General features: G+C 46.5%; 1 protein-coding gene across 7 annotated transcripts in view; it reads right to left on the reverse strand.

The window, feature by feature from the left end:
• Nucleotides 1–1,389: 1,389 nt before the first annotated feature.
• LOC132378631 (ras-responsive element-binding protein 1-like) overlaps nt 1,390–13,810 on the reverse strand; it is a 140,040-nt gene continuing 127,619 nt past the window's right edge. For 6 of the 7 annotated variants that reach the window (XM_059945741.1, XM_059945746.1, XM_059945743.1 and 3 more), the window contains 3 exons: nt 7,966–8,130; nt 5,907–6,599; nt 1,390–3,580 (listed from right to left, as the gene is read on the reverse strand). In XM_059945741.1, coding sequence (XP_059801724.1) covers nt 3,054–3,580; nt 5,907–6,599; nt 7,966–8,130 — 1,385 coding nt within the window. In that variant the 3' untranslated portion in view covers nt 1,390–3,053. The remainder of the gene's footprint in view (nt 3,581–5,906; nt 6,600–7,965; nt 8,131–13,810) is intronic. The other variant, XM_059945744.1, reaches the window with a different exon arrangement.

Below are 13,810 nucleotides of genomic sequence, written 5' to 3' on the forward strand. Positions count from 1 at the left end.
CGGGATGTAGACTGAACATAGTGCTGATTTAGCGTATACATTGAATCCAGGGTGTACACTGAACACAGCGCTGATTTAGTGTATACACTGATTCCAGTGTGTAGACAGAATACAGTGCAGATTTATTTTATACATTTCAACCCGGATGCAGATTGAACACAGTACTGATTGACCGTATACTCTGAATCTGGGATGTCGACTAAATACACTGCTGATTAAGTGTATTCACTGAATCCGTGTTGTAGACTGAACACAGTGGTGATTTAGTGTACACACTGAATCCGTGTTGTAGACTGAACACAGTGCTGATTTAGTGTACACACTGAATCTGGGATGTAGACTGAATACAGTGCTGATTTGGTGTCTACACTGAATCTGGGATGTTGACTGAACACAGTGCTGATTTAGTGCATACACTGAGTCCAGGATGTAGACTGAAGACAGTGGTGATTATGTGTATTCACTGAATCCGTGTTGTAGACTGGACACAGTGCTGATTTATTGTGCATTCTGAATCCGGAATGCTGATTGAACACAGTACTGATTGAGTATATGCACTGAATTTGGGATGTCGACTGAATACAGTACTGATTTAGTGTATACACTGAATCCAGGATGTAGGCTGAATACAGTGCTGATTAAGTGTATTCACTGAATCCGTGTTGTAGACTGAACGTAGTGCTGATTTAACGTACACACTGAATCCGTGATGCAGATTGAACACAGTACTGATTCACTGTATACACTGAATCTGGGATATCGACTGAATACAGTGCTGATTTGGTGTATACACTGAATCCGGGATGTAGACTGAATACAGTGGTGATTTAGTGTATACACTGAATCCGGGATGTGGAATGAACAGAGTGCTGATTTAGTGTATACACTGAATCCGGGGGTGTAGACTGAACACAGTGCTGATTTCGTGTATACACTGAGTCCGGGCTGTAGGCTGAACACTGTGCTGATTTCGTGTATACACTGAATCTGGGGTGTAAAATGAACACAGTGTAGATTTAGTGTATACACTGAATCCGGGATGTAGACTGAACACAGTGCTGATTTAGTGTATACACTGAATCCGGGGTGTAGACTGAACACAGTGCTGATTTTGTGTATACACTGATCCGGGATGTAGACTGAACACAGTGCTGATTCAGTACACTCCGTCAAATATTTGCAGAACAGTATAAGTATTATTTCCCACATCTGTGATTGAGAGCAGCAAATTTCAGCCAGTTTAACACAACTTTCGGTCCACCACCAAGACAAAGCAACCTGCTGCAAGTTTCGTTATTCATTGGTGTTAGGTAAAGAGTGAGTGCGAAATAGATTGCCATCGAAGAGAAATAGTAGAAGACTTAGAGCAAAGAAAAACCAAGGCTGTAATAAGTATAACGTTTTATTGCTTAAATGGTTTGATACAGAACAGCTATAAATTTTGCATTGGAAGTTAAGTACCAAAACTCTGTGATTCTCTGTTCATGTAGCATAACCCAGATGTGTACATAACATTTAGCAGCAGTAAAGATTCCCTTTACAAAAACAAATGGATTCTGGATTTAAAAAAACATTTTCTGGATTAATGCATTACATTTTTATTATTTTATTTCCCCCATTAAAGTTTTTCCTTCTGAAAATAGACAAAAATTCACTAGACTTCTGATAATAAAAAGCTTTTTAATCATGGTGCAGTGAAGTGACTTTTCCCTCTTTTGTCTAATCGAGCTGTAAACCACTCCTAATTCTTTCTTTCACCATCAAGTGCTTCATGTAGTGATTGACTTGTCTCTCAGCTTCAAGTCCTTAAAGTGGAAAAAATCTGGAACACTAGAAAATGGATTTAGTATATGAAATCATATTTAAAAGCCCTGAGAGCGACAGTGAAATTTACAAATAACTGAGACAAATTAGTTCCAACATGCAATCTAGTCTAAGATTCACCCAGAATTCAGCACAAAAGGATTCTTTCCTTTTCACAGTTTTTGAAAAGAAGGTTAACAGATACCTCAATCAAACATCAATATCCACTAACAGAAATATCAATAAAATGTGGCAAGGCCATATAAAGACTATTCGTGCAGACAAATACTACATAAAGCTTGAAATCAATCGTGATTATTGCTAGAACACACTCTGCCTGACACTGGGAGATTGGTTTCTGTTGCTACTGTTCTGAATTATAGAGTCAATTAATGGCTTGTCCCCACCAGAACAACGGGGCAAGGGTGAGGGGGTGGTGTTAAAAATACTGAGCAGACTCATTAAAAATTGTATTGAATGTTATACTGATACAAGATTTACCAAAAAAAAACTCCACTCCTACTTCATTTCACCTTGGGTGTAATTTCCTTGAGCAGCCCAATGCACAGTCAGAATGAGTGGATTCTGTGCAAGTTATTACAGCCATTCAATTCCACCATCTCAAACTACATCTTAAAGACCCAATCACTCAACAAGACTGTCATAAATGAAGAACCAAGTGGTGTTTGCTTTGCCCAAAGTAAAGAATGCAATATTTGCTATTTTTCCCTATGTTTGTTACATTATGGATGATGAACTACTGTCGATGTGATTGTTCACTGTAAGGCCCTAATGGAAGACTTAGTTCAGTAGTTCCTCAACAGGAGTCCGTGTGTAGTTTATCCAAGTGCATTAGGATGCCCCATAACTAGGATGTTTAAAACCAGATTTCTAAAAATTGCATTCTCAGAGATTTCATGCTCCAGGATCTTTCTCGGGAGGCTGCTGCCCATGTGTTTAGTTTTATTGAATGTTCGAGCAATTTTTAACAGAATTGTGATGTGCACAGTAATCAGGTAGTAAGGCACTTGGAAGGTACAATATACAGTTTGTGAGAGCTGCACTGGATTCCTCACTTTCCAGTGTTTAAGGCTTTCTGCAGCACCAGAGGTGAATCACAAAGCCCTGCCCTCCGCACAATGGGGTAGGACAGTGCCCCCACCTGCCTGGTGCTGCAATGGTGTCAGAGGGTCAGACATAGAAAGGCCCACTAGGCTAGAGAGCAAAGGCGGGGTCCTTCCCGAGCAGGGCTACTCCACACCCAGCAGGCGGGGAGTGGACTCTGCCGAGCTGCGCACGTGGTTCATCGGCAAATCACCGTGCATCCCCAGCAGGTTCTGAATGATGTCCGTGGGGCCCGGCGAGCCCACCAACACCTTCTCTGAGCTCTTTATCGGCTCCTGGTCGCCGCCCTGAATGAGGAATGTTCCCTGCCGTACGCCGTTGACCACTGCTTGGAGCGTGCCGTCGCGGTCAGCGGGCGAGCGGCTTGCCGCCCCCCGGAGTAGGCTGCCCGCCAGGCTCACGGGAGGTGGAGAACTGCTGCCGATGCCCATGCTGGGGATGACATCACTCTCGTTGTCGGACACCTGGCTGTAGGCTGCCTTCTCGCCCTCACTCTCACTCTCATCACCACCCTTCGACAGCTCGTCGTCATTCACCTCCGGCTGCCTTTTGCCCACCACCGTGTCCTTCTGGTGGATGCGTTGGTGGCGGACGAGGCTATGCTTCAACGTGAAGGTCCTCTCGCAGGTCAAGCACTTGTAGGGCCTCTCCCCTGGACCAAACACAAAGGGCAAAGTTATCACGGTGGTTCTGACCAGTCCCAACATACTGTCAAACAGCGTCACCAAGATAGGAGGGTATGATGTTCAATGAAAGGCCAAGGAACATAAATGTTGGAGGATTGACCCAACAGGAAAGGGTTAATAGGCTCTGTGGGGACAACCTGAGATAGGTCTTTACTGTAGAGTTATCCAGCACAGAAACAGGCCCCCGGACCAACTTGCCCATGTCAACCAAGATGCCTACCTTGTCTTGTCTCATTGGCTCGAGTTTGGACCATATCCTATTCTATCCATGAACTTGTCCATGCGTCTTTTCAAAGCTACAGTTATGCCTGCCTCTACCACTTGGCCTGGCTTAACATTCTGTATCTTCACCTCAGCTCACTGCTGTATCTTCCCCCTTTCATTTTAAATCTATGGCCTCTCTCTAGATTTTGACTCCCCAATGCCAGGAAAAAGATTGTCTATTCTCTTATCTATGCTCCTCATGATTTTATAAACCTCTGTAGGTCACCCCTCAGCCTCCTGTATTCCAGGGGAAAAAAGCTAAACTGTTCACCCTCGACTTAAAACGCAAGCTCTCTAGTCCCAGTAATATCTTTGCAAATCTACAATGCACCTTTTCTGCTTTAATGCCATCTTTCCTCTAGTTGGCAACCAAAACTGTATGCAGTAGCCCAAATATGGCCATATCAATATCTGGTGAAGCAGGGACCAGCTCTATTTCCTGATACCCCAGCCCTGGGGAAAAGACTGAGTACATTCACCCTATTTTTGCCCCTCATGATTTTATACACCTCTGTAAGGTCATATCTCAGTTTTCTAAGGAATAAAGTCCTAGCCCGCCCAATAACTCAGCCCCTGAATCCTGGCAACATGCTCACAAGTTTTTTCTGTTCTTTCATTTCTTAACATCTCTCCTTTAGCAGGCTGACCGGAACTGAACACACTGTTCCAAGTGAGACCTAAGAGTTGACTGTGGACTTTAGGAAGGATAAGATGAGGGAACTCGAACCATCCCTCATAGAGGGATCAGAGAGTGAGCAATTCCAAGTTCCTGGGTGTCAATATCTCTGAGGATCTAACCTGGTCCCGACATATCGATGCAGCTATAAAGATGGGAAGACAGCGGCTATCTATCAGGTGCTGGAGGAGATTTGCATTGTCAATCCGATTTCTAAATGGGCCTTGAACCCATGAACACTACCTCACATTTTTAAAAATATTATTTGTTAACACTAATTTTAATTTAACTATTTAATGTACATATAGACTGACTGTAATTGATTGATTTTTTTCTATATTATGTATTACACTGAACTGCTGCTGCTAAGTTAACAAATTTCACGACATATGCCAGTGATAATAAACCTGATTCTGATCTGGAGTACCCACCACACAATCAGATGGAGGAACTCAGTGGGTTGAGAAGCATCTGATGCAGGTCTTCAACCAGAAACCTCGACAGCTCCTTTACTCCCTGAGGAACTGCTCAACCAGGGACATCGACAGCTCCATTACTCCCTGAGGAACTGCTCAACCAGGGACATCGACAGCTCCTTTACTCCCCTAAGCATTGCTCGACCAGGGACACCGACAGCTCCATTACTCCCCGAGGAACTGCTCAACCAGGGACACCGACAGCTCCTTTACTCCCCGAGGAACTGCTCGACTAGGGACACCGACAGCTCCTTTACTCCCCGAGGAACTGCTCGACTAGGGACACCGACAGCTCCTTTACTCCCCGAGGAATTGCTCAACCAGGGACATTGACAGCTCCTTTACTCCCTGAGGAACTGCTCAACCAGGGACATCGACAGCTCCTTTACTCCCCGAGGGACTGCTCGACCAGGGGCATCGACAGCTCCTTTACTCCCTGAGGAACTGCTCGACTAGGGACATCGACAGCTCCATTACTCCCTGAGGAACTGCTCGACTAGGGACACCGACAGCTCCTTTACTCCCCGAGGAACTGCTCGATCAGGGACATCGACAGCTCCTTTACTCCCTGAGGAACTGCTCGACTAGGGACACCGACAGCTCCTTTACTCCCCGAGGAACTGCTCGACCAGGGACACCGACAGCTCCTTTACTCCCCAAGGAACTGCTCGACCAGGGACATCGACAGCTCCATTACTCCCCGAGGAACTGCTCGATCAGGGACACCGACAGCTCCATTACTCCCCGAGGGACTGCTCGACCCACTGAGTTCCTCTACACACTCCACCAAAGTAGATTTGTCACTGTCTGGTTAAGTGTTCCGCCCACTTCAGCCTCCCAGCCAGAGTACAGGAGCAAGGTATGACCGTCCTTTACCTGTGTGTGACCTCATGTGACGGGTCAGGTCCTGCAGGGACCAGAACCTCTTGTTGCACACGCTGCAAACCTTCTTCCTCTTGTCGGCTTTGGAGCCGTTTGTCGAGGCTTTCTTCAGCTCGAGCTGCTCGCCCACACTCTGCTCGCTGTCGTGCCCTCCTGCACCCTCCGGCTCACCCTCCTGATCTGGGCTGCCTCCGCCCTCTGGAGTCTCACCATCCACACTTGTGCTCCTGCTGGCAATGGGCGGCTCCAGGCTCTCGGCCGCCTGCCTGGGCTGAGCTGGCAGCTCCTCGGACAGCCGCCTCGGGCCTCGCTTGACGGGCCTGCGGTGCTCCCCGGCGTGGGCCTTGCGGTGACGCAGCAGCGTGGCTGCGTACTTAAAGCTCTTCCCGCAGCTGCCGCAGCTGTTCCTGCCCTCTCGCTGTGCGCCAGGGTCCCCATTCGCACTTTGGCCCAGCTTAAAGTCTATTAGCTTGCTGGCGAAGTTGAGGTCCAGGCTCTGGTTGCTCTGTGCATCCTCCTCGCCCTCTTCGTCTTCCTCCGCCTCGCCTCCCTTGCCTCGTTCCTTCCTGTCATCTCCCTCGTCCAGTGAGCCCTTCTCCTGCAGCTCCTCTGCAGAACTGCAGCTTGGGGCTCCTTCCGGCGATTCTCGCTGTCCTGACTGCCCCTCCTGGGGGCCCGGGCGGCCACCTGCAAAGCAACACGGAAAGTGAATGCTGTGGCTCAGGCATCCCGTCGTCAGAGCGACCCCAAGTTCACACCACCTTCAATCAATCTCACACTGGCTGCAGGGTGCACATCTACAAAAGTGTACTTGTCCAAACATCTCCAGCAGTGGCTCCTGAACAAGCGACCTCTACCATCAGCAAGGGCAGAGGGCAAAGGTGAACACCACCACCCACAGGTTCCCCTCCAAGTCACACACCATCCTGATATGGGAATATATCACTGGTCCTTCAGCATCATGGGAAACCACCACCTTCAGCACATAGACAGCAGTCAAGGATAGGCAATAAATGCTGGCCCTCAGCAGTGAGGGCCATGTCCCATCAATCAATAAAAATCATCACTACAGTCCTCATCAATAGGTTAACGCCAAATTTACTTATTCAGAGAGACAGGGTGGACCCTTCCAGCCCTTTGAGCTGTACCATTGTACAGTCCCTGATTTAACCCTAACCAAATCACAGGACAATTTACAATGACCAATTCACCTACTAATCAATACATCTTTGGACTGAGGGAGGAAACCCATGCGTTCTACAGGGAGAACGTACAAACTCCTTACAGAGGACGTCAGGATCGAACTCTGAACTCCTGACACCCCGAGCTGTGATAGGATTGCGCTAACCGCTATGCCCACTTAGACTCGTAAGGGTGATAAGAGAAGTTCAATTGTTTTTTTTAAGGGCATGAAGTAGAAATGTTGACAAATTGTGTGCAACTCTGTGTGTGTGTTGGGTTTGGATAAGGGAGGCAGTGGCTAGGCAATTCTTCGAGCACGGCTGGATCTTGTCACCTCACTCCAGCCACCCCAAAATCATGGTGCAGCCTGGTGGCTGCTGTATCCAGAGTCATTATCAGTATCCATTAGCGTCATCTGAGTTATGCAGACAGCAGAACGGTGCTCATTTACACAAGTACTTTGTACAACTTCCAAGTTCAGCCACCAAGTGAACATGGCCTTCTTGCAAAAAGCATTAGGCATCTAACACTGTTTTGTTTGAGTGCTTTAAAAAATGGTGTTATTTCAAAGTATCTCCAGTCAAAATGTGCAATTAAAAGCAAACTAACTTTTCCATGTTTGAAGTCGGAACTTACATTGCAGAATGTGCACATTTCCTGAGTGGCTGGGGTAGAGGATCTTCTCTCTCTCTTTCCCTGCTCTATGTACATCTCTCTGTCTGAATCACCTCATCTCCCCCTCTCTCTGTTTCTCCTATCACTGGCCCCTGCAGCCATACAACAACCCACCAATCACTCTGCACCGCAGCCAGCAACATCCTCCCTGGCCATTATACCGCACACGGACTGGATCGGCCTCTCTGATCGTTACCTGTACTCTCCTGGGCCACTGTTTTGGCTGATTTGGATCTGACAAGCAGCCCGTTCCTTCGCAGGGATCGGTTGGCAACACCATGTTTGCGCAAGAGGTGGCGTTCACAGTTAGATTTAGTGGAAAAGAACGCATCACATTTGGGGCATGGGTATGGCTTCTGACCTTTTGTTAAAAAAACAAAATAAAAAGGAAGCTCTTTATGCAGTTTGTGACAGTAGCTTCATTATAATTTTATATGAGAAACACCAGTTAAGTGGTGTTTACTTTAAACAGTACCTGTAATCCTCCCAATTAACCACCATGTCAACTTAGCCCAGGATGCAACGATCTCTTCCCACCCGTGCTGGCAGGGCCTCCAACACTCTCAGTAAGTAGCCTGACCCTGACAATGCACTTTAAATATCCAATAGTGAACCAGAAGGAACTCAGGCAAATGGGGCTTGTCAGCTCATCTAGGAGAAGGAAAACTCTAATCTCAAACCTCCGCTGCCTTGCGGCTATACCCAGTCACGGAGCAGGGTCTGGCAGTAAACCCCGAGGGAAAACTCCGGAGCTGAATCCCTAAGGCAGTCCTACTCTGAATAGCAACTCCTGTGATGCTGCTGGTGCCAAACTGCCGTTCCTTTGGATTCATCAGCTGGCTGGAGAGGGGGAGCTTGCTGCATGGGCAACAGCTTTCCCTCCATATCATACTGTCCTGCCTTGCGTATTGTACGGACAGCTCTGGCCAGACATCGGAAGTTCGGAGAGGATAAAGGGCAGCAGCCAGTCCTGGCAGTGCAGCAGAGCTCTGATCAGCACCTGAGATTGATTCGTTACAGCAAGTTAAAGGAAGCCAAGGGCAAGCCCAGCAGCCCTCGTCTGAGTGGACATACAGTAGTGATCTTAAGGATTCAACACTTTAAGGCTTCAACGAAGAGAGGCTTCACTCAGAGGAAGCAAAGGAAAGAAAAGCTCAAGTTTTCACCCTTCTTTATATCTGCTCAGCTAGGACAGTAGAGATGCCAGACAGGATGGCGGAATGGTCTCACAGGGTTGGGAAGGCAGGAGGACCTCCAGCGTCCAGCTGCAGCTTCTACAACCCACGCTTTGGATACTGTCAGGGGATTTCAACTAACAGACGGAAGTTGTAGAGGGCGAGTCTCTGGCACTGAATCTGCCTCTGTGAAGGGGGAAGAGGAGGCACGCTCTGATGAGAGGGGATTCATTAGGAGAACGGACAGGAGGCTCTGTGGGTGAGAACAAAGTTGACTGGAAAGGGACACAAGCAGGAAGAACAGCAGAGCAGCAATGGCTGGAGTTTCTGCAAAGAATGATGGAAGTGCAAGACAGATATATTACAATTAAGAAGAAATTTTTCAATGGAAGAAGGACACTACCGTGACTGACAAGTGAACTAGAGTCAAAGTAAAAGCAAAGGAGAGGGCATACAAGCAAGCCAGAGCTGGTGGGAAGATAGAGGATTGGGGAGCTTTTAAAAACTTGCAGAAGGAAACTAAGAAAGTCATTAAGAAGGAAAAGATGAACTAAAGAGCGGAAGCTGGCGACTGAAATCAAAGAAGATACTAAAAGCTTTTTTAGGTATATAAAGTGTAAAAGAGAGTTGAGGGTAGATATAGAGCCAATAGAAAATGACACTAGAGATATTGTAATGAGAGATGCAGAGATGGCAGAGGAACTGAATGCATATTTTCCATCAGTCTTCACGGTGGAAGACATCTGCAGTGTACTGGACATTCAAGAGTGCCAGGGAAGTGAAGATTGTGCAGTTTGAAATTACAACTGAGAAGGTGCTCATGAAGCTTAATGGTCGGAGGGTGGATAAATCTCCTGGACCTGGTGGAATGCACCCTTGGGTTCTGAAGGAAGTAGCTGGAGAGACTGCGGAGGCATTAACGATGATCTTTCAAGAATCAATAGACTCTGGCATTATACCGGATGACTGGAAAATTGCAAATGTTACTCCACTGTTTAAGAAGGGTGGGAGGCAGCAGAAAGGAAACTATAGACCTGTTAGCCTGACATCGGGGGTTGGGAAGTTGTTGAAATCGATTGGTAGGGTTGAGATTACAGAGTACCTGGAGGCACAGGACAAGATAGGCCAAAGCCAGCATGGTTTCCTGAAGGGAAAATCCTGCCTGACAAACCTACTGCAATTTTTGAGGAAATTACAAGCAAGGCAGACAGAGATGTGGTGATTTGGATTTTCAGAAGGCCTTTGACAAGGTGCCGCACATGAGGTTGCTTAGCAAGATAAGAGCCCATGGAATTACAGGGAAGTCACTAGCATGAGTGGAGCATTGGCTGGTCGGCAGAAAACAGAGAGTGGGAATAAAGGGATCCTATTCTGGCTGGCTGCCGATTACCAGTGGAGTTCCACAGGGGTCAGTGTTGGGACCGCTGCTTTTTACGATGTATGTCAATGATTTGGACTATGGGATTAATGGATTTGTGGCCAATGATACAAAGATAGATGGGAGGAGCGGGTAGTGTTGAAGAAACAGAGAGCCTGCGGAGAGAGTTAGATAGTTTAGGGGAATGGGCAAAGAAGTGGCAAATGAAATACAATGTTGGAAAGTGTATGGTCATGCACTTTGGTGGAAGAAATAAACGGGCAGACTATTATTTAGATGGGGAGAGAATTCAAAATGCAGAGATGCAAAGGGACTTGGGAGTCCTTGTGTAAGATACCCTAAAGGTTAACCTCCAGGCTGAGTCAGTGGTGAAGAAGGCGAATGCAACGTTGGCAGTCATTTCTAGAGGTATAGAATACAGGAGCAGGGATGTGATGTTGAGGTTCTATAAGGCACTCGTGAGACCACACTTGGGGTATTGTGTGCAGTTTTGGGCACCTTATTTTAGAAAGGATATACTGACATTGGAGAGGGTTCAGAGATGATTCACGAGAATGATTCCAGGAATGAAAGGGTTACTGTATGAGGAATGTCTGGCAGCTCTTGGGCTGTAGTCCCTGGAGTTCAGGAGAATGAGGGGGGATCTCATAGAAACATTCTGAATGTTAAAAGGCCTGAAGAGATTAGATATGACAAAGTTATTTCCCATGGTAGGGGATTCTAGGACACGAGGGCACGACTTCAGGATTGAAGGACATCCATTTAGAACAGAGATGCAGAGAAATTACTTTAGTCAGAGGGTGGTAAATCTGTGGAATTTGTTGCCACAAGTGGCTGTGGAGGTGAAGTCATTGGGAACATTTAAGGCAGGGATATATATGTTCTTCATTAGCCAGGGCATCAAAGGGTATAGGGAGAAGGCAGGGGACTGGGGATGACTGGAGGACTTGATGGGCTGAATGGCCTACTTCTGCCCCTATACCTTATGGTCTTACATCTTACGGATGGTATGTTGCCTCCCGGATGCCAGAGTCTGGAATATCATGGATCGAGGCCTCAGCATTCTAAAGTGAAGGGTGAACAACCAGAAGTCGTGGTCCATTTAGGTACCAATGACACGGGTAGGATGAGGGAGTTAGGTGCTAAATTAAAGGGAGGGACTCCAGGGTTGTGATCTCAGGATTGCTACCTGTGCCACCTCCTACTGAGGCCTGAACTAGGAAGATGATACAGTTTAATGCATGACTAAGGAGTTGGTGTAGGAGGGAGGGCTTAAGATTTTTAGATCATCAGGCTCTCATGCAGTGAGATTGTACAGAAGGAACGGTTTGCACCCGAACTGGAGAGGGACTAATATGCTAGCGGAAAGGTTCGTCAGTGCTGCACGGTGTGGTTTCAACTAGAGTTGCAGGGGGTCAGAAACCAGAATGCCAGAACAGTTCATGGAGAGGTTGCAGGGGCAGGTGTTGGTAAGAGCTCAGTCAGAGTTAGGAATTAAATTGAGCATGGTGTGACTAGTGTCTTGAGCTGCCTGTATTTCAATGCAAGAAGTATTGTAGGAAAGGTGGACAATAGTGCTGAAGATGAGGTAGCTGGTTTTCAAACAGAGGCAATGTGTAGTGAGGAGAGGCAGAGGAAAGGACACTATAGGCTAGTTAGTCGGACCTCAGTGGCTGGGAAGATGTTGAGTCGATTATTAAGGACGAGGTCTCAGGGTACTTGGAGACACATGATAAAATAGGCCAAAGTCAGCATGGTTCCCTCAAGGGAAAATCTTGCCTGACTGACCTGTTGGAATTCTTTGAAGAAATAACAAGTAGGATAGACAAAGAAGAGATGGTGAATGTTGTGTTCTTGGATTTTCAGAAGGCCTTTGACAAGGTGCCACACAGAGGAGCATAAGATATAGGAGCAGAATTAGGCCATTTAGCCCATCGAGTCTGTTCTGCCATTCCATCATGGCTGATCCTGGATCCCACTCAACCCCATAAACCTCGCTGTATCCTTTGATGCCCTGACCGGTCAAGAAACAGTCTACTTCTGCCTTAAATATACCCACGGACTTGGCCTCCACCACAGTCTGTGAAAGAGCGTTCCACAGGTTCACTACTTTCTGGCTAAAACACTTCCTCCTTTCCTCTATTTTGAGGCTGTGCCCTTTTTGGATATCCCCACCACAGGAAGCATCCTCTCCACATCCACCTTATCTGGTCTTTTCAACATTTGATAGGTTTCAATGATATTCCTCCACATTCTTCTAAATTCCAGTGAGTACAGGCCCAAAGCTGCCAAACAATCCCTATATGTTAACCTCTTCACTCCCAGAATTATCCTCCCCTGGACTCTTTCAATGACAACACATCCTTTCTGAAATATGGGGTCCAAAACTGTTGACGATACTCCAAGTGTGGCCTGACAAGTGTCTTATGAAGCCTCAGCATTATCTCCTTGTTTTTATATTCTGTTCCCCTTGAAATAATGCCAACATTGCATTTGCCTTCTTTACCAAAGACTCAACCTGAAAATGAACCTTCTGGGAGTCCTGCACAAAGACTCCTAAGTCCCTCTGTACCTCTGATGTTTGAACCTTCTCCCCATTTACATAATAGTCTGCACCATTGTTCATTTCACCAAAATGCATTATCATACATTTCCCAACACTGCATTCCAACTGCCACTTTTTTTTGCCAGTCTTCCTGTTTGTCTAAGTCCTGCTGCAATCACATTGCTTTCTCAACACTACCTACCCCTCCACCTATCTTCATATCATCCTTAAACTTTACTATAAAGCCATCAATTCCATTATCAAAATCATTGTCAAACAATGTGAGAAGTAGTGTTCTCAATACTGACGCCTGAGGAACATCACTAGTCACTGGCAGACAAGACCCCCTTTATTCCCACTCGCTGCCTCCTGCCTGTCAGCCATTCCACTATCTATGCCAGTACCTTTCCTGTAACCCCACAGGATTTTATCTTGCTAAGCAACCTTATGTGTGGCACCTTATCAAACACCTTCTGGAAATCCAAGTAGATGACATCCACTGCCTCTCCTTTGTCCACCCTGCTTGTTACTATCTTGGAGAACTCTAACAAATTTATCAGGCAAGATTTCCCTTCACAGAAACAGTGCTGACATGAGGTTGCTTAACAAGCTAAGAGCTCAGGGTTTTACAGGAAAGATTCTAGCATGGGTAAAGCCGTGGCTAACAGTGAGAATAAAGCGAGCCTCTCTGGCTGCTGGTGACTCGTAGTGTTCCGCAGGGACCAATTCTTTTTAAATTATACATCAATAATTTGGATGATGGAATTGATGGGTTTGTTTCAAATTTTGCAGATGATATGAAGATAGGTGGAGGTAGTTTTCAGGAAGTAGAGAGGCTACGGAAGGACTTGAACAGATAAGGAGAATGGGCTAAAAAATGTCAGATCAATACAGTGTGGGGAAGTGTATGGCCAGGCTCTTTGGTAGAAGGAATGAAAGGGTT

Source organism: Hypanus sabinus, chromosome 20 (genome assembly GCF_030144855.1).
Source record: "Hypanus sabinus isolate sHypSab1 chromosome 20, sHypSab1.hap1, whole genome shotgun sequence".
Lineage (NCBI taxonomy): Eukaryota > Metazoa > Chordata > Chondrichthyes > Myliobatiformes > Dasyatidae > Hypanus > Hypanus sabinus.